Genomic DNA, 26,645 nt, shown 5'->3' with positions numbered 1-26,645 from the left:
ATGTCCTTCGCCCACTTTTTGATGGGGTTATTTTTTTCTTGTAAATTTGTTTGAGTTCATTGTAGATTCTGGATATTAGCCCTTTTTCAGATGAGTAGGTTGCGAAAATTTTCTCCCATTTTGTAGGTTGCCTGTTCACTCTGATGGTAGTTTCTTTTGCTGTGCAGAAGCTCTTTAGTTTAATTAGATCCCATTTGTCAATTTTGGCTTTTGTTGCCATTGCTTTTGGTGTTTTGGACATGAAGTCCTTGCCCATGCCTATGTCCTGAATGGTGATGCCTAGGTTTTCTTCTAGGGTTTTTATGGTTTTAGGTCTAACGTTTAAGTCTTTAATCCATCTTGAATTGATTTTTGTATAAAGTGTAAGGAAGGGATCCAGTTTCAGCTTTCTACATGTGGCTAGCCAGTTTTCCCAGCACCATTTATTAAATAGGGAATCCTTTCCCCGTTGCTTGTTTTTCTCAGGTTTGTCAAAGATCAGATAGTTGTAGATATGCAGCGTTATTTCTGAGGGCTCTGTTCTGTTCCATTGATCTATATCTCTGTTTTGGTACCAGTACCATGCTGTTTTGGTTACTGTAGCCTTGTATTATTGTTTGAAGTCAGGTAGTGTGATGCCTCCAGCTTTGTTCTTTTGGCTTAGGATTGCCTTGGCGATGTGGGCTCTTTTTTGGTTCCATATGAACTTTAAAGTAGTTTTTTCCAATTCTGTGAAGAAAGTCATTGGTAGCTTTATGAGGATGGCATTGAATCTGTAAATTACCTTGGGCAGTATGGCCATTTTCACGATATTGATTCTTCCTACCTATGAGCATGGAATGTTCTTCCATTTGTTTGTATCCTCTTTTATTTCCTTGAGCAGTGTTTTGTAGTTCTCCTTGAAGAGGTCCTTCACATCCCTTGTAAGTTGGATTCCTAGGTATTTTATTCTCTTGAACTACCATCAGAGTGAACAGGCAACCTACAAAATGGGAGAAAATTTTCACAACCTACTCATCTGACAAAGGGCTAATATCCAGAATCTACAATGAACTCAAACAAATTTACAAGAAAAAAACAAACAACCCCATCAAAAAGTGGGCGAAGGACATGAACAGACACTTTTCAAAAGAAGACATTTATGCAGCCAAAAAACACATGAAAAAATGCTCATCATCACTGGCCATCAGAGAAATGCAAATCAAAACCACTATGAGATATCATCTCACACCAGTTAGAATGGCAATCATTAAAAAGTCAGGAAACAACAGGTGCTGGAGAGGATGTGGAGAAATAGGAACACTTTTACACTGTTGGTGGGACTGTAAACTAGTTCAACCATTGTGGAAGTCAGTGTGGCGATTCCTCAGGGATCTAGAACTAGAAATACCATTTGACCCAGCCATCCCATTACTGGGTATATACCCAAATGACTATAAATCATGCTGCTATAAAGACACATGCACACGTATGTTTATTGCGGCATTATTCACAATAGCAAAGACTTGGAACCAACCCAAATGTCCAACAATGATAGACTGGATTAAGAAAATGTGGCACATATACACCATGGAATACTATGCAGCCATAAAAAATGATGAGTTCATGTCCTTTGTAGGGACATGGATGAAACTGGAAACCATCATTCTCAGTAAACTATCGCAAGAACAAAAAACCAAACACCGCATATTCTCACTCATAGGTGGGAATTGAACAATGAGATCACATGGATACAGGAAGGGGAATATCACACTCTGAGGACTGTGGTGGGGTGGGGGGGAGGGGGGAGGGATAGCATTGGGAAATATACCTAATGCTAGATGACAAGTTAGTGGGTGCAGCGCACCAGCATGGCACATGTATAGATATGTAACTAACCTGCACAATGTGCACATGTACCCTAAAACTTAAAGTATAATAATAATAAAAAAAACCAATACAGGGGGTCACATCGAGGTCAAATTGGGCACAGAAGGGTAGGAATTTTGCTATATTCGGAATTTCTTTACTTAGAGAAGGTAGAGGAAATAGAGTAAGAATAGGAGAATATATTTTTGGAATGCAATGATAGTAAATATCCTAAACAAAATATAAGTAAATAAAATCCAGTGGCATATACATATGATCGTAACCACATGAATTGTTTTCAGAAATGCAAGACTGGGCTAATATTTGAACATTAATCAACTTTTAAAATAACACATTTTGGGAAGCCGAGGCAGGTGGATCTCTTGAGGTCAGGAGTTCGCGATCAGCTGGCCAACATGGTGAAACCCTGTCTCTATTAAAAATACAAAAATTAGCTGGGCATGGTGGTGTGCTCCCATAGTCCCAGCTACTCAGGAGGCTGAGGCAAGAGAATCTCTTGAACCCGGGAGGTGGAGATTGCAGTGAGCCAAGATTGTACCACTGCCCTCCAGCCTGGGTGATGAAGCAAGACTCTGTCTCAAAAAACATAGAATAAAATAACACTTACTGGAAAAGGTAGAATAATCATAACATTATTTCAGCTTATAAAGAAAAAGCATTTTGTAAATTTCAGTACATTTTCAGTTTTCTGTCTCTCAGAAAATAAGGAATAGAACAAGCCCTGTTGCTATGATGAAATGAATCTACAAAAAAGACAGAAAGCATCGTAATTAATTGTGAAATACTGAGAGTTCTCCTTTCTATCCAACAAATATAAAAAGATATACACTACACCATTCTATTAGACATTGTCCTGGAGGGTCTACCCCTGGACAAGGGCCAAAAAAAAAGCAAGATTAAAAATACTCTTATAAAGCGAAGAAAACTATTACTATTTTTTATGAGTCATGACTGCACATGTACAATTTTCTGTCACACCAAAAAAAAAATATAAAAAGTATTAGAATTAACAAGCTAGGACCAGAACTCAGCTTGATTTGCCCGAATCTAGAGCACTTACGTCACAGAGAGTCCCATGCTGGTAAACCCTTCAGTCCCAGGCAAATCAGGGTAAATGGCAACACCATCACAGAGACACTTGATGCTTTCTGAATCCCAGTGGACTCCTTTTTCTACCCACCTGCTTTGGTCTAGCTCTGCATTTTGGAATACATTGTGCCAAACACCCTTTCCCTAGTGAGTGTAATAGAACTGGAAGACACAGGTGGAATAGTTTGTAGCAAGAAAGATGCTTGTTACTCTTGAATCAGACTTTTGTGGGTAAATAGGCTTGGTGCCGGGCACGGATTCAATGCATCACTGTGAACATATCAGCATCACGCGACTGCCCACAGACATTTCCCAGTCTACATACAGTCAACCATGAGGCTGGACAGAGAGAACTATCTGCCTCCCGGATCACCAGGAACTATCACATGACCAGATGATGGTCAGAGCAGGGATGATGCTGGTGATGAGACTGCCTTCCTTTTATCTGAAACAAAGTTTTTATGAGTAATTCTCAATTAAAAAACAGATTAAACCCTTACTTTCAAAAGATTCATAAGATTTCAGAAACAACTTCCCCTTTGACAATCGCAAAGGGAGTATGGAAAACAGTGTAAACAACAACAAGGAAAAGTCCTGCTGATTGGTGGAAAATTGGAGGCCAGATGTATAAAAGGTCCAGATTGCAAGGGGTCATCAGATTCTGGGAAACTCACCTCTGAACAGAAGCCCACCCTCCACCCCTGACACCATGACCCACTGTTGCTCCCCTTGCTGTCAGCCTACATGCTGCAGGACCACCTGCTGCAGGACCACCTGCTGGAAGCCCACCACTGTGACCACCTGCAGCAGCACACCCTGCTGCCAGCCCACCTGCTGTGTGTCCAGCTGCTGCCAGCCTTGCTGCTGCCCAACTTGCTGCCAAAACACCTGCTGTAGGACCACCTGCTGCCAGCCCACCTGTGTGACCAGCTGCTACCAGCCTTCCTGCTGCAGCACACCCTGCTGCCAGCCCACCTGCTGTGGGTCCAGCTGCTGTGGCCAAACCAGCTGTGGCCAGAGCAGCTCCTGTACACCTGTGTACTGCAGAAGAACCTGCTACTACCCCACGAATGTCTGCCTGCCTGGTTGCCTAAACCAGAGCTGTGGCTCCAGCTGCTGCCAGCCCTGCTGCCACCCAGCCTGCTGTGAGACCACCTGCTGCAGGACCACTTGCTTCCAGCCCACCTGTGTGTCCAGCTGTTGCCAGCCTTCTTGCTGCTGATCACGTTCCAAGAGAACCACCATCCTCACACAACAAATTTCTGCTCAACTGACTTATCTTTTGGGAAACTAATTTAATTTGCTGCTGACAGCCACCATGCTCTCACCCAAATTTTTATGAATTCTCTACATGTTTAAAATCTTGGGAATCTGCTTGAGGGATGGCAGAATACTTCATCTTGATTCTCTTTTCCCTTACACCTTGTGGATCATGTGCCAGCTTCATCTGTTCTCAAGTTTGAGTCATGGTCTCAGCTTTGACTCTAAAGTCAAGAGCTTCATTCCCTGCTTCTAAGGAATTTAGGTTTCTGCAACTGATCGATGATCTTTGCAATCTTTTTTTTTGTTTTCAATATCCTCCTCATGGTTCTCGTATCCTTCCTTCTTCTTTTCATGATAAATTTGGGTTGTGTCCCTGGTAGCAGAGATCCTTACCTATATGTTTCTGAATAAATTCTGAACCATCCTCATCTCATATGGTGTTTTGTTTTATTTGAAAGCACTCCTGATATGGGATTTACACACATATCACATACCATAGGTATTATCCAATTTGATTCTCAAAACAGGTGGTCATGTATTATTACCTTCATTTTTCACCTGAAAAAAAATTAATATGTGATGTTATGTAGCTAATAAAGGACAGATTCTGATCCAAGCTGAGGTCCTCTCTTTCTGCCAAAGGACACTTACATTTAACTCTCAACATAGTAGAAATGACATTGGAAGTCAGCACTAGCAAGACATGCACTTGAGTTTATTTAACAATGAGAGAAATAATCTCTCATATTTGCAGATAATATTTTTATTCACAAAAAAATCCCAAATTATTTTTTCCCACACCTCAGTGAGCAACAGCTGCACGACATGGCAGCAGGGACTGCATTTAATGGCTGCCCTGAATGCAGGGATCTTTTTGTCTCAGCCTCTGACCAGCCAATCATTCAACTCATACGCATCAAAAAGATGCTTGAGAATTCATCATATCATCATAAGAGAGAGTCTCATCTGAAGTGACTTATTCTCAGTATGATGTAAATAAAATTCTTACACGGCCTCCCCCTCCTGAATACCTGTTGACAAAGTCAATGAAACTAAGTTATTCCTTGTAAAATACAGACCACACCTTATGCCACATTAAGAGAATTTGTCCCCTAATCGAAATGTTATGAGGAAAATTAAGTAAGGAATTAAGCTGGGAATTGAGAAAGTATGCAATGGGTATGTAAGACGTGGCACAATCCATAATCTCTAAACCAAGGAAGGGAATGAAAGAACCTTCTGAATTTTGTAAGACCAATATGAGGCATCTAAAGAAACTGAAAACGGTGTTTGCAGGGAAATCGGAAGAATGTAAGAAAGGAGCAAAGTAGAACATGTGCATTCATAGAAGTCATGATAGACAGAGGTTGGTGCTTTTGGTTCTGAACTGGTGCAAGCTAAGCATTCACTCAGGGAAAGATCGATTGATACTGGCTCTGACAGAAATACAAAGTTTGGGGACCTGGATCACCTTCTTGGGACCTCCTACCAGCATGGGAGTGGTAGAAACACCTCTGATGAGCTAACAATGTAGATTTCCATGACAGATGCCAACTTCTGAGACTGTGAATCTAGAATGCTCTGAAGACTTGGCTGAGGGATGAAGGCCGCTTACTGTGATCATCGTTCAGGGATGAAGTAAAGGACATGAAAACTAGGACATTCCTTTTGACTAGCATCAGTTATGAAAGGTGAATAAGTTCAGCATGTCTACTGTACAGTAGTGTCACTATAGTTGTAAACACTGTATCATACACCTGAAATTTGCCAAGAGGTTAGATCTTGTATGTTCACACCACAAAAATAAAAAGGAAATGGTAACTACGTGGGCTAATAAACATGTTATTCACAATGGATATATATATTAGAGCATCACCTTCTATACCTGAAATAGACACAATTTTTATTTGTCAATTATACCTCAATACAGCTCGAAAAAGTATTTGGTTGATCTGGTTAATTATTACAAAAATATTCTTATCTTCAACATTAAAATTAGAAATTTTCTGAACAAAAACACTAATTCTGGGCTGCCTGCTATAGGAGACATATTGGCTAAATGCTTTGTGTACATTATTATTAATTCTTTTTTTTTTTTTTTTGAGATGGAGTCTTGCTCTGTCACCCAGGCTGGGGTGCAGTGGTGCAATCTTGACTCACTGCAAGCTCTGCCTCCCTGGTTCATGCCATTCTCCTGCCTCAGCCTCCCGAGTAGCTGGGACTACAAGCACGTGCCACCACGCCCGGCTAATTTTATGTATTTTTAGTAGAGACAGGGTTTCAACGTTTTAGCCAAGATGGTCTCGATCTCCTGACCTTGTGATCCGCCCGCCTCGGCCTCCCAAAATGCTTGGATTACAGGCGTGAGCCACTGCACCCGGCTATTATTAATTCTTTAACAAACTTTCAAAACAGGTATTAATGTTCCCTTTGTAGAGATGAAAAAATTGAGGCTGAGAGAGTTAGTGTATTGTCATAGATTAGTTTCTCCCAGAAGAGACTCTGAGGAAAGCGTTCCAGTGAAACTAGTTTATTCGGAAGTGCAGATCACACTGGTAGGATTGGGGAAGTGATACAGAAAAGGGTACACTATCAAGTCAGTATCACAGTCACCAACTAAAGCTTAAACTAAAGGGAAAACTATCAGAAATGACAAAAAAACACACAGCTAGAGTTATCCTACTTCAGGAATGAGGAAGCTAGAGTCTTTATAAATCAGCTCTCCAGAATCATTGGTTGAGAGTTTTTCTCTGTGTTGCATTCACAGGTGACATGACTTCTTACAGCAGCAATACAAGAGCTCTTAGGCACAGAGATGCAGATTCTAACAGATGGAAATTAGTCCAAGCACACTAAGATCTAATATATATGGGTGCAGTCATGAAAACTTACCTATGATCTACAATTAGCTCCACTCAAGTAAAACCTTTGCTACTTAAATGTGATGGACAGCCACAAGATCTAGAAGAAGGAAGAAGAGGAGGTGAGAAAGAGGAGTAAGAGAAGGGACAGAAGATGAGTGGAGGACAAAAGAAAGGAAGAAAGAAAGAAAGAAAGAGAGAGAAAGAGAAAAAGAAGGAAGGAAGGGAGAGAGAGAGAGAAAGAAAGAAAGAGAGAGGAAAGAAAGAAAGAAAGAGAAAGAAAGGAGAAGAAAGGAAGGAAGGAACGAAGGAAGGAAGGAAGAGGAAGGAGAGAGAAGAAGGAAATGAAAAGAAAGGAGAGGAAGTGAGATGTAAAATGAAGGCCAATGAAATAAGCTACACTTACTGCTGCTATAGTACAGTGCACCTGAGATTCACAGTCTCCGTTAATTACCACCAGTTCTATTCTCCCTTCACCGCTGGCCAGCAGTCTTCTTGGTCTGGATAACTGCCTGATAACTGCCTGGATAACTTCCTTCCTAAATTGTCTGAGCCTCTAGTTACTATACCACTGTCCACTGTGATTGCTGTTCTTACCGATTTGTGGTTATCACTGGACATGGACACACTATGAGATTCTCCAGTGTTATGGGTTAATTTGTGTCCCCCAAAACTCATATTCAAATAGAATCATTTAAAGTGTTATGTGATAAGGCAAGGTCATATTGGAAACAATTAGGCCTCTGATTAAATATGACTGATGTCTATACAAAAGGGGGAAATTCAGAGACCAGCATGCATATAACAGAAAAATTATGTCAAACACACATGGAAATGATAGACATCAACAAGTCAAGGAGAGAGACCTGGAACATGTACTTCCCTCACAGGCTTCAGATGAAAACAACATTGCCAAAACCTTAATTTCTGAACTGTGAAAAGATAAATTTAAGCCACTTGGTTTACAGTAATTTATTATGGCAGTGCTGGTAAGTTAATATACTTACTAAGTATCCTGAGCTATAGATATATTCTGCTACACTATATGGCTTAAAGATAATTACCCCTCACCAAATAGTAACTCCTTCCTCTGTCTGCTGCTCTGCTGACGGGAAGAGTCCAAAATGACTAGGTGATAACGATTCCTTTTGATTATAACAAAGAAATAGAGAAGCAAATACTATAATTTTTATTCACGTGAAAAATTTAAAAAGCCAAAGTCATCTACTGGATTATAACTTGATAGAGTGATTAGCTGTTTGGAAATGAGTAAGCGGATATAATTGGGAGAGAATGGCATTAATTTCTATTTCCTAACCTGGTAATGGGGACATAGATGTATTTACAATGTAATACTATATCAGGTTGGAAATTAATAATTTGCATTCTTCTCAAGTGAATGATATACCTAGAAAATGTTTTAAACATGTTAGAACTCCACGATGAATCAGGTATCATCTCAACTCATCTAATCCCTTCATTGAAAAGAAATAGAAGAAATTACTTCTACTTACTTCTTCTTCTAGTTACTGCTAGTAACTAGGTTTAGGGATAGAGCCACAGCACATGCTGGTTGGCCTGAATCTCAAGGCTTACTTCTAGTTACTGCTAGTAACTAGGTTTAGGGCTAGAGCCAGAGCACATGCTGGTTGGCCTGAATCTCAAGCAGTTACGTGATAGAAAGTCCTCCATTCTCATCCTGGAAATCCCCACACTCCCAGACAAGTCAGAATGAATGGTCATCCTAGGGCATACATTGCTTGATGCTGTCTAAATCTCAGCGGATTTCTCTGCATCCACCTGTTCTCGATCTGCTCTGCCACATGGAACACACTGTGCCAGTCACCGTCTTCCCAAGTGACATTCAAAGAACTGAAAGACACAGATGATGTGGGTGGCACAGAGAGATGCCTGTTAGTCTTGAGTCAGAATTTGGTGGGTGAATAGTCTTGGGCCCAGGCATGGATTCATTTTGTCACTGTAAATATATCAGCATCATGCTTCTCCCCACTGACACTTCCCAGTCTACATACAGCCAAACATGAGGCTGGACAGAGAGAACTATCTGCCTCCCGGATCACCAGGAACTATCACATGACCAGATGATGGTCAGAGCAGGAATGATGCTGATGATGAGACGGGCTTCCTTTTATCTGAAACAAACTTTCTATGAGTAACTCACAATTAAGAAACAGATTAAACCCTTAGTTTAAAAGGTTCATAAGATTTCAGTAACAACTTCCCCTTTGACAATCCCAAATGGACTGTGGAAAACAATGTAAACAGCAACAAGGAAAAGTCCTGCTGATTGGTGGAAAATTTGGAGGCCAGGTGTATAAAAGGTCCAGATTGCAAGGGGTCATCAGATTTTGGGAAACTCACCTCTTAACAGAAGCCCACCCTCCATCCCTGACACCATGACCCACTGTTGCTCCCCTTGCTGTCAGCCTACCTGCTGCAGGACCACCTGCTGGCAGCCCACCACTGTGACCACCTGCAGCAGCACACCCTGTTGCCAGCCCTCCTGCTGTGTTTCCAGCTGCTGCCAGCCTTGCTGCCACCCAACTTGCTGTCAAAACACCTGCTGTAGGACCACCTGCTGCCAGCCCACCTGTGTGACCAGCTGCTGCCAGCCTTCCTGCTGCAGCACACCCTGCTGCCAGCCCACATGCTGTGGGTCCAGCTGTGGTCAGAGCAGCTCCTGTGCACCTGTGTACTGCAGAAGAACCTGCTACCACCCCACAAGTGTCTGTCTGCCTGGTTGCCTAAACCAGAGCTGTGACTCCAACTGCTGCCAGCCCTGCTGCCGCCCAGCCTGCCGTGAGACCACCTGCTGCAGGACCACTTGCTTCCAGCCCACCTGTGTGTCCAGCTGCTGCCAGCCTTCTTGCTGCTGATCAACTCCTAAGAGAACTACCATCCTCACACAACAACCTTCAGCTCAACTGATTTATCTTTTGAGGGACTAATTTATTTTGCTGCTGACAGCCACCATGCTTTCACCCAAATTTTTATGAATTCTCTACATGTTTAAAATCTTGGGAATCTGCTTGAGGGATGGCAGAATACTTCATCCTCATTCCCTTTTTCCTTACACCTTGTGGATCATGTGCCAGCTTCGTCTGTTCTCAATTTGGAGTCATGATCTCAGCTTTGACTCAAAAATCAAGAGCTTCATTCTTTGCTTCTAAGGAATTTAGGTTTCTGCAACTGATCAATAATCTTTGCAATCATATTTTCATTTTCAATATCCTTCTCATGGTTTTTGTATCCTTCTTTCTTCTTTTCACGATAACTTTGGGTTATGTCCCTGGTAGCAGAGATTCTTACCTATATGTTTCTGAATAAACTCTGAACCATCTTCATCTCATATAGTGTTTTGTTTTATTTGAAAGCATTCCTGATATGGGATATACACACATATCACATACCATAGGTATTATCCAATTTGATTCTCAAAACAGATGATCGTGTATTATTAACTCCATTTTTTCAGCTGAGAAAAATTTAATGTGTGATGTTATGTAGCTAGTAAAGGGCAGACTCTGGTCAAAGGTGAGGTCCTCTCTTTCTGCCTAAGGACACTTACATTTAACTCCCAATATAGTAGAAATGACACTGGAAGTCAGCACTAGCAAGACATGTACTTGAGTTTATTTAACAATGAGAGGAATAATCTGACATATTTGCAGATAACACTTTTGTTCACACACAAAAAAATCCCGAAGTAGTTCCCCACACCTCAGTGAGCAAAGGCTGAATGATATGCCTTTAACGGCTGCCCTGAATGCAGAGATCTTTTTGTCTGAGCCTCTGACCAGCCATTCATTCCATTCATATGCATCAAAAAATGCTTGAGAATGTATTGTGGACTCAGGAGACGGAGCCTCATCTGAAGAAACTTATTCTCAGTGTGATGTAAATAAAATTCTTATACAGCATCGGTCTCCTGAATACCTATTGACAAAGTAAATGAAACTAAGTTATTCCTTGTAAAACACAGACCATACATTATGCCACGTTAAGACAATTTGTCCCCTACTTGAAGTGTTATGAGTAAAATTATGTAAGAACAAAGCTGGGAATTGAGAAACTATGCAATGGGCATGTAAGACTTGGCACAACCCATAATCTCTGAGCTAAGGAACGGAATAAAACAACCTTCCACATTTTGTGAGGCCAATATGAAGAATCTAAAGAAATGAAAAACTTCTGTTTCCACGGAAATCAGAAGAATGTAAGAAAGGAGCAAGGTAGAACTTGTGCATTCATAGAAGACATAATAGACAGAGGTTGGTGCTTCGGGTCCTGAACTGATGTAAGATAACCATTCACTCATGAAAGGATTGATTGATGCTGGCTCTGAGAGAAATTGAAAAGTCGGGGACCTGGGGCACCTTCTTGGGGCCTCCTACCAACAGGGGAGTGGTAGAAATACCTCTGATGAGCTAACAATGTAGATTTCCATGACAGATGCCAACTTCTGAGACTGTGAATCTAGAATGCTCTGAAGACTTGGCTAAGAGACAACAGCCACCTACTGTCATCATCGTTCAGGGATGAAGTAAAGGAGATGAAAACTAGGACATTCTCTTTGACTAGCATCAGTTATGAAAGATGAATAAGTTCAGTAGGTCTAATGTACAGTAATATGACTATAGTTAAAAACACTTTATCATATACCTGAAATTTACTGAGAAGGTAGATCTTAAATGTTCACACCAGAAAAATAAAAAGGAAATGGTAACTAAGTGACCTAATAAATATGTTATTCACAATGAATATATATATCAGAGCATCACCTTGTATACCTGAAATGTACACAATTTTTGTTTGTCAATTATACCTCAATACAGCTAGAAAAAAACGTATTTAGTTGATCTATTTAATTATTACAAAAATATTCTTATCTTCAACATAAAACTTGGGAATTTTCTGAACAAAAAACACTAATTCTGTGTTGCCTGCTCTATGATGGGTACTGGATAAATGCTTTGTGTATATTATTAACTATTTAACAAACTTTCAAAATAGGTATTAATTTTCCCCTTGTAGAGGTGAAAAATTTGAGGCTGAGTTAATGTATAGTAATAGATGAGTTTCTCCCAGAAGAGACTCTGAAAAAAAATTCCACTGAAACTAGTTTACTGGGAAGTGCAGATCATACTGGTAGGGATTGGGGAAGTGATACAGAAAAGGGTACACTATTAAGTCAGTATCACAGTCACCAACTAAAGCTTAAACTAAAGTGAAAATTATCAGAAATGGTGAAAAACACATAGCTGGAATTATCCTACTTCAGGAATGAGGAAGCTAGAGTCTTTATAAATCAGCTCTCCAGAATCATTGGTTGAGTGTTTTTCTCTGTGTTGCATTCACAGGTGGCATGACTTTCTGCAGCTGCAATACAAGAGCCCTTAGGCAGAGAGATGCAGATTTTGACAGATAGAAATTGATCTAAGCACACTAACATCCAAGATATATGGGTGCAGTCATGAAAACTTGTCTACGATCTACAGCTAGCTCCACTCAAGTCAAATATTTGCTACTTAAATAGGATGGACAGCCACAAGCTCTAGGAGAAAGAAGAAGAGGAAGAGAGGAAGCAGAGGAAGAGAAGGGACAGAAGATGAGAGGAGAAGGAAAGAGAAAAGAGGGAAAGAAAAACAGAAAGACAGAGAGAAGGAAGGAAGGAAGGACGGACAGGAGGGAGGGAAAGGAGGGAGCAGGGAGGAACCGAGGGAGGGAAAGGAAGGAAGGAAGGAAGGAAGGAAGGAAGGAAGGAAGGAAGGAAGGAAGGAAGGAAGGAAGGAAGGAAAGAGACCGAAAGAAAGAAAGAATATAGAGAGAGAGAGAAGGGAAGGGAAGGGAGGGAGGGAGGGAGGCAGGAAGGGAGAAAAAGGAAGGAAGGAAAAGAAAGAAAGAAAGAAAGAAGAAAGAAGAAGGAAAGGAAAAGAAAGGAGAGGAAGTGAGATATAAAATGAAGGCCAATTAAATAATCTACACTTACTTCTGCTATAATACAGTGCGCCTAAGTTTCATAAACTCCGTTAATTACCAAGAGTTCTATTCTCCCTTCACCCCTGGCCAGCACTCTTGTTGGTCTAGATAACTGCTGATAGAGTAGCTCAGAGCATCCTTCCTGAAGGGTCTGAGCCCCTGGTTACTATACCATTGTCCACCGTGATTGCTGTTTTTACTCATTTGTGGTTATCACTGGGCATGGACACACTATGAGATTCTGCAGTGTTATGGGTTCATTTGTGTCCCTCAAAATTCATATTCAAATAGAATCATCTAAAATGTTATCTGATAAGACAAGGTCATATTGGAAACAATTAGGCCTCTGATTAAATATGACTGTGTCTATCCACAAGGGAGAAATTCAGAGACAGTATGGATATAGTAGAAAAATTATGTCAAACACACTTGGAGATGATAGACTTCGACACGTCAGGGACAGAGACCTGGAACAGATACTTCCCTCGCAGTCTTCCGATGAAAACAATATTGCCAACACCTTAATTTCAGAAAAGAGGCCTTCGGAACTTTGATAAATAAATTTAAGCCACTTTTTTTCAGTAATTTATCAGGGCAGTGCTAGTAAATTAATACACTCAGTAAATCTCCTGAGCTATAGATATATTCTGCTACACTATATGGCTTGAGGGTAATTATCCCTCACCAAATAGTAACTACTTTCTCTGTCTGCTGCTTTGCTTATATGAAGAGTCCAAAATGACTAGGCGATAAAGATTACTTTTGTTTCTGCCAAAGAAATAGAGAAGCAAATACTATACTTTTTATTCACATGAAAACTTTAAAAAACCAAAAGTTACCTACTGGATTACAACTGATAGAGTGATTAGCTGCCTTTGGGAATGAGTAAGAGCATATAATTGGGAGAGAATGGAATTAATTTCTATTTCCTAACATAGATGTAATGGGGACATAGATGTATTTACAATATAATACTATATCAAGTTGAAAATTAATAATTTGCATTCCTCTCAAATGAATGGTATACCTAGAAAATGTTTTAAACATGTTAGACCTCCATGATGAATCAGGCATCATCTCAACTCATCTAATTCCTTCATTAAAAAGAAATAGAGAGAGAGAGAAGACATGCTGCTTACTGTGCTAGTAACCGGGTTGCGGCTAGAGCCAAAGCACATGCTGGTTGGCCTGAATCTCAAGCAGTTATGCCATAGAGAGTCCTACATTCTCATCCTGGAATCGCCACGCTCACAGACAAGTCAGAATGAATGGTCACTCAGGGCATAGATTACTTGATGCTGTCTAAATCCCAGTGGATTAATCTGCACCCACCTGCTCTCGATCTGCTCTGCCACATGGAACACACTGTGACAAACACCCTCTTCCCAAGTGACGTTCAAAGAACTGAAAGACAGGTGGTGAGGGTTGCACAGAGAGATGCCTGTTAGTCTTGAGTCAGAATTTGGTGGGTGACTAGTCTTTGGCCCAGGCATGGATTCATTTTCTCACTGTAAATATATCAGCATCATGCTTCTCCCCACAGACACTTCCCAGTCTACATACAGCCAGCCACGAGGCTGGACAGACAGAACTTCCTGAGCCTCCCAGATCAAAAGGAACTATCACATGACCAGATGATGGTCAGAACAGGAATGATGCTGATGATGAGACTGCCTTCCTTTTATCTGAAACAAAGTGTCTATGAGTAATTCACAATTAAGAAACAGATTAAACCTTAATCTGTTTAACCTTAAGGAAACAACTACCCTTTGAGAATCACAAACGGACTGGGAAAACAATGTAAACAGAAACAAGGAAAAGTCCTGCTGATTGGTGGAAACTTTGGAGGCCAGGTGTATAAAAGGTCCAGATTGCAAGGGGTCATCAGATTCTGGGAAACTCACCTCTGAACAGAAGCCCACCCTCTACCCCTGACACCATGACCCACTGTTGCTCCCCTTGCTGTCAGCCTACGTGCTGCAGGACCACCTGCTGCAGGACCACCTGCTGGAAGCCCACCACTGTGACCACCTGCAGCAGCACACCCTGCTGCCAGCCCTCCTGCTGTGTGTCCAGCTGCTGCCAGCCTTGCTGCCGCCCAGCTTGCTGTCAAAACACCTGCTGCCAGCCCACCTGTGTGACCAGCTGTTGCCAGCCTTCCTGCTGCAGCACACCCTGCTGCCAGCCCACCTGCTGTGGGTCCAGCTGTGACCAGAGCAGCTCCTGTGCACCTGTGTACTGCAGAAGAACCTGCTACTACCCCACGACTGTCTGCCTGCCTGGTTGCCTCAACCAGAGCTGTGGCTCCAACTGCTGCCAGCCCTGCTTCCGCCCAGCCTGCTGTGAGACCACTTGCTGCAGGACCACTTGCTTCCAGCCCACCTGTGTGTCCAGCTGCTGCCAGCCTTCTTGCTGCTGATCAAGTCCCAAGAGAACCACCATCCTCACACAACAACTTTCTGCTCAACTGACTTATCTTTTGGGGGACTAATTTAATTTGCTGCTGACAGCCACCATGCTCTCACCCAAATTTTTATGAATTCTCTACATGTTTAAAATCTTGGGAATCTGCTTGAGGGATGGCAGAATACTTCATCCTGATTCTCTTTTTCCTTACACTTTGTGGATCATGTGCCAGCTTCGTGTGTTCTCAATTTTGAGTCATGGTCTCAGCTTTGACTCAAAAGTCAAGAGCTTCATTCTCTGCTTCTAAGGAATTTAGGTTTCTGCAACTGATCAATAATCTTTGCAATCATATTTTTGTTTTCAATATCCTCCTCATGGTTCTTGTATCCTTCTTTCTTCTTTTCATGATAACTTTGGGTTATGTCTCTGCTACCAGCAGAGATTCTTAGCTATATGTTTCTGAATAAACTCTGAACCATCCTCATCTCATATGGTGTTTTGTTTTATTTGAAAGCATTCCTGATATGAGATTTACACACATATCACATACCATAGGTATTATCCAATTTGATTCTCAAAACAGATGGTCGTGTGTTATTACCTCCATTTTTTCAGCTGAGAACAATTTAATGTGTGATGTTATGTAGCTAGTAAAGGGCAGACTCTTGTCCAAGCTGAGGTCCTCTCTTTCTGCCCAAGGACACTTACATTTAACTCTCAATATAGTAGAAATGACATTGGAAGTAAGTATTAGCAAGTCATATACTTGAGTTTTTTTAACAATAGGTCAAATAATCTCTTATATTTGCAGATAACGTTTTTGTTTACAAAAAATTCCCAATTTCCCACACCTCAGTGAGCAACAGCTGCGTGATATGGCAGCAGGGACTGCATTTAATGGCTGCCCTGAATGCAGGGATCTCTTTTTGTCTCAGCCTCTGACCAGCCACTCATTCAATTCATCTGCATCAAAAAAAGCTTGGGAATTTATTGTGGACTCATGAGAGAGAGTATCATCTGAAGAAACTTGTTGTCAATATCATGTAAATAAAATACTTATACAGCCTTCATCTCCTGAATACCTATTGATGAAGTAAATGAAACTAAGTTATTTCTTGTAAAATACAGACCATACATTTTGCCACATTAAGACAATTTTTCCCCTAATTGAAATGTTATGAGGGAAATTATGTAAGAACAAAGCTGAGAATTGAGAAACTACACAATGGGCATGTAAGACTTGGCACAATCCATAATCTCTGAGCCAAGTAAGGGAATGAAACAGCCTTCTGCATTTTGTGAGGCCAATAGGAAGCATTCAAAGAAATGAAAAACTTGTGTTTCCAGGGAAATCAGAAGAATGTAAGAAAGGAGCAAAGTAGAACTTGTGCATTCATAGAAGTCATAATAGACAGAGTTTAGTGCTTTGGGTCCTGAACCGACGTAAGCTAAGCATTCACCCATGGAAAGATTGATTGATACAGGCTCTGAGAGAAATATAAAGGTTGGGGACCTGGGTCACCTTCTTCGGACCTCCTACCAGCATTGGAGTGCTAGAAGTACCTCTGATCAGCTAAAAATGTAGATTTCCATGACAGATGCCAACTTCTGAGACTGTGAATCTAGAATGCTCTGAAGACTTGGCTAAGAGACAACGGCCACTTACTGTGATCATCGTTCAGGGATGAAGTAAAGGAGATGAAAACTAGGACATTCTCTTTGACTAGCATCATTTATGAAAGATGAATAAGTTCAGCATGTCTACTGTACAGTAATGTGACTATAGTTAATAACACTTCATCATATACCTGAAATTTACCAAGAAGGTAGATCTTAAATGTTCACACCACAAAAATTAAAAGGAAATGGTAGCTTCGTGACCTAATAAACATATTATTCACAAGGAATATATATATCAGAACATCACCTTGTATACCTGAAATAGATACAACTTTTATTTGTCAATTATACCTCAATACAGCTAGGAAAAAAAGTATTTAGTTGATCTAGTTAATTATTACAAAAATATTCCTATCTTCAACATTAAAATTGGTAATTTTCTGAACAAGAAACACTAATATGTTCTGGATTGCCTGCTATAGGATGGGTATTTGCTAAACACTTTGTGTACATTATTATTAACTCTTTAACAAACTTTCAGAATAGGTATTAATATTCCCAGCGTAGAGATAAGAAAATTGAGGCTGAGGGAGTTAACATAATGTCATAGATTAGTTTCTCCTGAAAAGACTTTGAAGAAAAGATTCCAGTGAAACTAGTTTACTGGGAAGTGCAGATCACACCGGTAGGAATTGGGGAAGTGATACAGAAAAGGGCACACTATAAAGTCAGTATCACAGTCACCAACTAAAGCTTAAACTAAAGGGAAAACTATCAGAAATGATGAAAAACACACAGTTAGAATTATCCTACTTCAGGAATGAGGAAGCTAGAGTCTTTATAAATCAGCTCTCCAGAATCATTGGTTGAGTGTTTTTCTCTGTGTTGCATTCACAGGTGGCATGACTTTCTACAGCTGCAATACAAGAGCCCTTAGCCACAGAGATGCGGACTCTGACCGATGGAAATTAATCCAAGCACACTAACATGCAAGATATATGGGCGCACTTACGAAAACTTGTCTGAGACCTACAATTAGCTCCACTCAAGTCAAATCTTTGCTGTTTAAATGTGATGGAGAGCCACAAGCTCTAGAAGAAGGAAGAAGCAGAGGAGAGGAAGAGAAGGAAAAGAAGATGAGAGGAGGAAAGAGAAAAGAAACAAAAAAGAAAAAGAGAAGGGAGGAAGGAAGGAAGGAAAAGGAAAGGGAAGGGAAGGGTAGGGATAAAGGAACCAAAAACAACATGAAGGAAGGAAGAAGAAGGGGTGATTGAAGAAAAAGAAAGAAAGAAAAATGAAGAAGGAAACGAAAAGCTGGGGGAGGAAGTGAGATATAAAATGAAGGCCAATGAAATAAGCTACACTTACTGCTGCTATAATACAGTGCACCTGAGATTCATAAGCTCCATTAATTACCACCAGTCCTATTCTCCCTTCACCCCTGGCCAGCACTCTTGTTTGCCCAGATAACTGCCTGAGGGAGTAGCTCAGAGCATCCTTCCTGAAGGGTCTGAGCCCCTGGTTACTATACCACTGTCCGCTGTGATTACTGTTTTTACTGTTTTGTGGTTATCACTGGGCATGGACACACTATGAGATTCTGCAGTGTTATGGGTTAATTTGTGTCCTCCAAAATTCATGTTCAAATAGAATCATTTAAAATGTTATGTGATAAGAAAAGGTCATATTGGAAACAATTAGGCTTCTGATTAAATATGACTGATATCTATACACAAGGGGGAAATTCAGAGACAGTATGCATATAGTAGAAAACTTATGTCAAACACACATGGAAATGATAGACATCTACAAGTCAAGGAGAGAGACCTGGAACAGATACTTCCCTCGCAGCCTTCAGATGAAAACAACATTGCCAACAGTTTAATTCCAGACTAGAGGCCTTTAGAACTGTGAAAAAATAAATTTAAGCCACTTGGTTTGCAGTAATTTACCATGGCACTGCTAGTAAGTTAATATACTCAGTAAATCACCTGAGCTATAGATACATTCTCCTACACTATATGGCTTGAGGATAATTACCCCTCACCAAATAGTAACTCCTTTCTCTGTCTGCTGCTCTCCTGACATGAAGAGTCCAAAGTGACTATGCAATAACGATTACTTTTGATTATGCTAAAGAAATAGAGAAGCAAATACTGTAATTTTTATTTACATGAATATTTTTTAAAGCCAAAAGTTAGCTACAGGATTACAACTTGACAGAGTGATTAGCTGTCTTTGGGAATGAATAAGAGGATATAATTGGGAGAGAATGGGATTAATTTCTATTTTCTAACATAGATGTAATGGGGACATAGATGTATTTACAATATAATAATGTATCAAGTTGGAAATTAATAATTTGCATTCCTCTGAAATGAATGGTATTCCTAGAAAATGTTTTAAACATCTTAGAACTCCACGATGAATCAGGTGTCATCTCAACTCATCTAATTAATTCATTAAATAGAAGGAGAGGCTGTGGATGGTGGCTCATGCCTGTAATATCAGCATTTTGGGAGGCCAAGGCAGGCAGCTCACAAGGTCAGGAGTTCGAGACCAGCCTGACAAATATGGTGAAACCCTCTCTCTACTAAAAATACAAAAATTAGCCGGGCATGGTGGCCGGCATCTGTAGTCGCAGCTACTCGGGAGGCTGAGGCAGGTGAATCCCTTGAACCAAGGAATCAGACGTTGCAGTGAGCCGAGATCACGCCACTGCACTCCAGCCTAGGCGACAGAGAAAGACTCCGTCTAAGAAAGAAAGAGAAGAAATGATACTGACTGTGCTAGTAACCAGGGTTATGGCTAGAGCCACAGCTTATGCACATTGGCCTGAATCTCAAGCAGTTATGTCATAGAAAGTTCTACATTCTCATCCCGGTAATCCCCACACTCGCAGACAAGTGAGAATGAATGCTCACCCCTGGGCGTAGATTGCTTGATGCTGCCTAAATCCCAGTGGATTTCTCTGCATCCACCTGCTCTCGATCTGCTCTGCCACCTGGAACACACTGTGACAGACACCCTCTTCCCAAGTGACGTTCAAATAACTGAAAGACACAGGTGGTGAGGATTGCACAGAGAGATGCCTGTTAGTCTTGAGTCAGAATTTGGTGAGTGAATTGTCTTGGGCCCAGGCATGGATTCATTTTGTCACCGTAAATATATCAGCATCATGCTTCTCCCCACAGACACTTCCAAGTCTACATACAGCCAACCGTGAGGCTGGGCAGAGAGAACTTCCTGAGCTTCCCAGATCACCAAGAACTATCACATGACTAGATGATGGTCAGAGCAGGAATGATGCTGATGATGAGATGGGCATCCTTTTATCTGAAAGGAAGTTTCTATGAGTAATTCACAATTAAGAAACAGATTAAACCCTTACTTTCCAAAGATTCATAAGATTTCAGAAACAATTGCCCCTTTGACAATCCCAAAGGGACTGTGGAAAACAGTGTAAACAGCAGCAAGGAAAAGTCCTGCTGATTGGTGGAAACTTTGGAAGCCAGGTGTATAAAAGGTCCAGATTGCAAGGGGTCATCAGATTCTGGGAAACTCACCTCTGAACAGAAACCCACCCTCCATCCCTGACACCATGACCCACTGTTGCTCCCCTTGCTGTCAGCCTACGTGCTGCAGGACCACCTGCTGCAGGACCACCTGCTGGAAGCCCACCACTGTGACCACCTGCAGCAGCACACCCTGCTGCCAGCCCTCCTGCTGTGTGTCTAGCTGCTGCCAGCCTTGCTGCCACCCAGCTTGCTGTCAAAACACCTGCTGCAGGATCACCTGCTGCCAGCCCACCTGTGTGACCAGCTGCTGCCAGCCTTCCTGCTGCAGCACACCCTGCTGCCAGCCCATCTGCTGTGGGTCCAGCTGCTGTGGCCAAACCAGCTGTGGGTCCAGCTGTGGCCAGAGCAGCTCCTGTGCACCTGTGTACTGCAGAAGAACCTGCTACTACCCCACGACTGTCTGCCTGCCTGGTTGCCTCAACCAGAGCTGTGGATCCAGCTGCTGCCAGCCCTGCTGCCGCCCAGCCTGCTGTGAGACCACCTGCTGCAGGACCACTTGCTTCCAGCCCACCTGTGTGTCCAGCTGCTGCCAGCCTTCTTGCTGCTGATCAAGTCCCAAGAGAACCACCATCTTCACACAACAACCTTCTGCTCAACTGACTTACCTTTTGGAGGACTAATTTACCTTACTGCTGACAGCAACCATGTTCTCACCCAAATTTTTATGAATTCTCTGCATGTTTAAAATCTTGTGAATCAGCTTGAGGGAGGGCAGAATACTTCATCCTGATTCTCTTTTTCTTATACCTTGTGAATCATGTGCCAGCTTCATGTGTTCTCAATTTTGAGTCATGGTCTCAGCTTTGACTCAAAAGTCAAGAGCTTCATTCTCTTCACTTAAGAAACTTAAGTTGCTGCAAATGATTAAGAATCTTCACAACTATGTTTTCTTTTCAATATACTCATGATTCTTGTATCCTGCTTCCTTCTTTTAATGATCACTTTGGGTTATCTCCCTATAACCAGGGATCTTACCTATATATTTCTTAATAAATAAATTTGGAACTATCATTCATCCCATATGGTGATTTGCTTTATTTGAAAACATTCCTGATATGGGATTTACACATATATCACATACCATATGTATTACCCAATTTGATTCTCAAAACAGACAGTCATGTATTATTGCCTCCATTTTCCAACTGGGAAAATTTTAATGTGTGATGTTATGTAGCTAATAGTGGACAGACTCTGATGCAAGGTTGCGTCTTCTCTTTCTGCCCAAAGACACTTACATTTAACTCTCAATAAAGTAGAAATGACATTGGGACTCAGCACTAGCAAGTCATGCACTTGAGTTTATTTAACAATGGAAATAATAATCTCTAGTATTTGGCAAGAGATAACATTTCAGTTCACAAAAGTCTTCCCAAATTAATTGCCCACCCGTCAGTGAGCAACAGCTACATGATACAGCAGCAGGGTCTGCATTTAGCAGCTGTCATGAATGCAGGGATCCTATTGGCCTATACCAGCCAATCATTCAATTCACGTGCATCAAAGAAATTTTTTAACCTTTTTTTAAGGTTCAGGGGTACGTGTGCCGGTTTATTTTATAGTTAAATTGTGTGTTGCAGGGTTTGGTGTACAGAATAGTTTTTCACCCAGGTAATAAGCATAATACCTGATAGGCAGTTTTTTGATTCTCATTCTCCTCCCACAGTCCACCCACAGGTAAGTTCCAGTGTCTGTTGTTCCCTTGTTTGTGTTCATATGTATTCAATGTTTGGCCCCCACTCTTATGTGAGAACATGTGGTATTTGGTTTTCTGTTCCTGTGTTAGTTCCCTTGGGATAATGGCCTCCGGCTCCATCTGCGTTGCTGCAAAGGACATCATCTTGTTCTTTTTTTCCTTTTTTTTCTGTATAGTATTCCATGGTGTATATGAAACACATTTTCTTTATCCAGTCTACTTTTGATGTACATTTTAAGTTGACTCTATGTCTTTGCTATTGTGAGTAGTGCTGCAATGAACATACACATGCATGTGTCTTTATGGTAGAACAATTTATATTCATCTGGATATATACACAATAATTGAATTGCTGGGTCGAATATTAATTCTAAGTTCTTTGAGAGATCCCAAAACTGCTTTCCATAATGGTTAAACTAATGTACAATTCCACCAACAGTGTATAAGTGTTTCTTTTTCTACAAAAACTTGCCAGCATCTTTTATTTTTTGACTTTAACAAGAGCTATTCTGACTTGTGTCAGAGGGCATCTCATTGTGGTTTTAACTTGCATTTCTCTAATGATCAGTGATGTTGATCCTTTGTTCATATCCTTTTTGGCCACTTGAATGTCTTCTTTTGAAAAGTGTCTGTTAATGTCCTTTGACCACTTTCTAATGAGATTGTTTGGTTTTTGCTTGTAAATTTGTTTAACTTCCTTACAGATTCTGGATATTAGACCTTTGTTGGATAGATAGCTTGCAAATATTCTCTCCCATTCTGTAGGTTGTCTGTTTACTCTGTTGATAGTTTCTTTTGCTGTGCAGAAGCTCTTAAGTTTAATTAGGTCCCATTTGTCAATTTTTTCTCTTTTTACAATTACTTTTGGTGACTTCATCATAAAATCCTTGCCTGGTCCTATGTTTAGAATGGTATTGCCTAGGTTGTCTGCCAGGGTTTTTATAGCCTTAGATTTTACATGTAAGTCTTCGATCCATCTTGAGTTGATTTTTGTATACCATGTAAGGAAGGGGTCCAGTTTCAATCTTCTGCAAATGACTAGCCAGTTATCTCAACACCATTTATTAAATCAGGAGTCTTTTCCCCACTGCCTATTTTCATCAACTTTGCTGAAGATCACATGTTGTAGGTGTGCAACATTATTTCTGGGCTCTGTAATCTGTTCCATTGGTCTATGTGTCTGTTTTTGTACCAGTACCGTGAGGTTTTGGTTATTGCAGCCTGTAATGTAGTTTGAAGTCAGATAATGTGATGTCTTCAGCTTTGTTATTTTTGCTTAGGATCGCCTTGGCCATTCAGGCTCTTTTTTGGTTCCATATGAATTGTAAAACTTTTTTTTTTCTCATTCTGTGAAGGCTGTCATTGGTAGTTTGATAGGAGTGATACTGAATCTGTAAATTGCTTTAGGGAGTATGGCCATTTTAACAATACTGATTCTTTCTACCTATGAGCATAAAATGTGTTTCAATTTGTTTGTGTCATCTTTAATTTCTTTGAGCAGTGTTTTGCAATTCTTGTTGTAGAGATCTTTCACCTCCCTGGTTGGCTGTATTCCTAGGTATTTTGTTGTGTTTTGTGGCTATTGTGAAAAGGATTACATTATTGATTTGGCCCTCAACTTGGATGTTGTTGGTGTATAGGAATGCTACTGATTTTTGTACAATAATTTTGTGTCCTGAAACTTTGCTGAAGTTGCTAATCAGATCAAGGAGTTTTTGGGTAGAGACAATGAGGTTTTCTGGGTGTAAAATCTTATTCACACACAGAGATAGTTTAACTTCCACTTTTCCTATCTAGATACCTTTACTTTATTTCTCTTGCCATATTTCTCTGGCTAGGACTTTCATTACTATTTTGAATAGGAGTGGTGAGATATGGCATGTTTGCGTTGTTCTGGTTTTCAAGAGGACACATCAAAAACTTTTCAGAATGCATCATATCCTCATTTGAAGAGACTAATTCCTTCGTATCAAATAAATCAAATTCATATCTGGCCTCCTCCTGAAATTTCATTGAAACAGCAAAATGGAATTAAATAATTCCATGTAAAATACAGACCATACCTTATGCAACATTTAGACAATTTGACTTCCTGATAAAAATGTTATCAGGAAAATTAAATAAGGACAAAGTTTAGGATTGAGACACTATGCAACAGGCGCATATGACTTTGCATAATCCATAATCTCTGAGCTATCTAATGGGTTAAAACAATGTTTTATGAGGCCAAAATTAAGCATCTAAAGGAAATAAAGATTTGTGTTTTCAGGGAAATCAGAAGAATGTAAGAAGGACTGAAAGTAGAAAAATGTGTACATTCTTAGAAGTCATGATAGACAGACGGCTGGTGCTTTTGGCCCTGAACTGATGATGCAACCCAAGCATTCACTAATGGAAGGACTGATTTATACTGGTTCTGAGAGAAATAGAAAAGTCTGGGACCTGGATTACCTTTGTGGGACCTCCTACCAGCATGGGAGTGCTAGAAATACCTCTGATGAGCTAACGATGTAGACTTCCAGGACGGATCCCAACTTCTGAGACTGTGTACCTAGAATGCTTTGGAGACTTGGCTAAGAGACAAAATCCATTGACTGTGATTCTTCTGGGGTGACAGGGTAAAGGAGATGAAGACCTAAAACATTCACTTTGGCCAAGATCAGTTATGCGAGGTAACTAAGTTCTGCAGACCTAGTGTACAGTAGTGTGGCTGTAGCTAAAAATACTTTATTTTATACCTGAAATGGCAAGTATGTGAGCTAATGAATATGTGAATTAGCTTCACTGTGGTGAATATCTCACTAAAAAATATATATATCAAAACATCACTTTTTATACCTTAAATATATACAATTTTTATTCAATTATACCTCAGTAAAGTTAGTAAAAACCAAATCTAGCAGCACATCAAAAAGCTTATCCACCATGATCAAATTGCTTCATCCCTGGGATGCAAGGCTGGTTCAACATATGCAAATCAATAAACATAATCCATCACATAAACAGAACCAATGATAAAAACCACATGATCACCTCAATAGATGCAGAAAAGGCCTTCGATAAAATTCAACATCCTTCATGTTAAAAACTCTCAATAAACTAGGTATTGATGGAACATATCTCAAAATAAGAAGAGCTATTTTTGACGAACCCATAGCCAATATTATACTGAATGGGCAAAAGCTGGAAGCATTCCCTTTGAAAATGGCACAAGACAAGAACGCCCTCTCTCACCACTCCTATTCAACATAGTATTGGAAGTTCTGGCCAGGACAATCATGCAAGAGAAAGAAATAAAGGCATTCAGATAGGAAGAGAGGAAGTCAAATTGTCTTTGTTTGCAGATGACGTGATTCTATATTTAGAAAACCTCAGCATCTCATCCTAAAAACTCCTTAAGCTGATAAGCAAATTTAACAAAGTCTCAAGATACAAAATCAATGTGCAAAAATCACAAGCATTCTTATACACCGATAATAGACAAGCAGAGAGCCAAATCATGAGTGAACTCCCATTCACAATTGCAACAAAGAGAATAAAATACCTAGGAATACAACTTACAAGGGATGTGAAGGACCTCTTCAAGGGAAACTACAAACCACTGCTCAAGGAAATAAGAGGGGACACAAAGAAATTGAAAATCATTACATGATCATGGATAGAAAGAATCAATATCATGAAAATGGCCATGCTGCCCGAAGTAATTTATAGATTAAATGCTATTCCCATCAAGCCACCCTTGACTTCCTTCACAAAATTTAAAAAAAAAAACTACTTTAAATTTCATATGGAACCAAAAAAGAGCCCGTATCACCAAGACAATCCCAAACAAAAGAACAAAGCTGGAGGCATCACGCTACCTGACTTCAAACTATACTACAAGGCAACTGTAACCACAACAGCATGGTAGTGGTATCAAAACAGATATATAGACCAATGGAACAGAACTGAGACCTCAGAAATAACACCACACATCTACAACCATCTGATCTTTGACAAACCTGACAAAAACAAGCAATGGGGAAAAGATTCCCTATTTAATAAATGGGGCTGGGAAAACTGGCTAGCCATATGCAGAAAACTGAAAGTGGACCCCTTCATTACACCTTATACAAAAGTTAACTCAAGATGGATTAAAGACTTAAATGTGAAACCCAAAATCACAAAAACCCTAGAAGAAAACCTAGGCAATAACTTTCAGGACATAGACATGGGCAAAGACTTCATGACAAAAATGCCAAAAACTATCACAACAAAAGCCAAAATTGACAAATGGGATCTAAT

The 26,645-nt window shown here is 40.4% G+C and overlaps 4 protein-coding genes across 4 annotated transcripts; all 4 read left to right on the top strand.

Moving 5' to 3' along the window:
* Positions 1-3,593: 3,593 nt before the first annotated feature.
* KRTAP9-2 (keratin-associated protein 9-2) lies at positions 3,594-4,628 on the top strand. Its single transcript, NM_001195152.1, is given in 1 exon segment — positions 3,594-4,628. A coding segment is annotated over 1 exon segment (513 nt). The 5' UTR covers positions 3,594-3,646; the 3' UTR covers positions 4,160-4,628.
* Positions 4,629-9,425: 4,797 nt separating this feature from the next.
* On the top strand, positions 9,426-10,431 carry LOC742618 (keratin-associated protein 9-3). The gene has a single exon (XM_001145873.4). The coding sequence runs from the start codon at positions 9,479-9,481 to the stop codon at positions 9,956-9,958; it is 480 nt and encodes a 159-aa protein (XP_001145873.2). The 5' UTR covers positions 9,426-9,478; the 3' UTR covers positions 9,959-10,431.
* Positions 10,432-14,947: 4,516 nt separating this feature from the next.
* Positions 14,948-15,956, top strand: LOC112206033 (keratin-associated protein 9-4). Its single transcript, XM_024350316.2, has one exon. It carries the CDS (start codon positions 15,001-15,003, stop codon positions 15,478-15,480), a length of 480 nt encoding a protein of 159 aa, XP_024206084.2. The 5' UTR covers positions 14,948-15,000; the 3' UTR covers positions 15,481-15,956.
* Positions 15,957-20,686: 4,730 nt separating this feature from the next.
* LOC107969063 (keratin-associated protein 9-2) lies at positions 20,687-21,681 on the top strand. Its single transcript, XM_016931061.3, has one exon. It carries the CDS (start codon positions 20,689-20,691, stop codon positions 21,211-21,213), a length of 525 nt encoding a protein of 174 aa, XP_016786550.2. The 5' UTR covers positions 20,687-20,688; the 3' UTR covers positions 21,214-21,681.
* Positions 21,682-26,645: the final 4,964 nt, after the last annotated feature.

This window comes from Pan troglodytes, chromosome 19 (genome assembly GCF_028858775.2).
Source record: "Pan troglodytes isolate AG18354 chromosome 19, NHGRI_mPanTro3-v2.0_pri, whole genome shotgun sequence".
Lineage (NCBI taxonomy): Eukaryota > Metazoa > Chordata > Mammalia > Primates > Hominidae > Pan > Pan troglodytes.
This window is presented reverse-complemented; position numbering and strand designations above follow the sequence as displayed.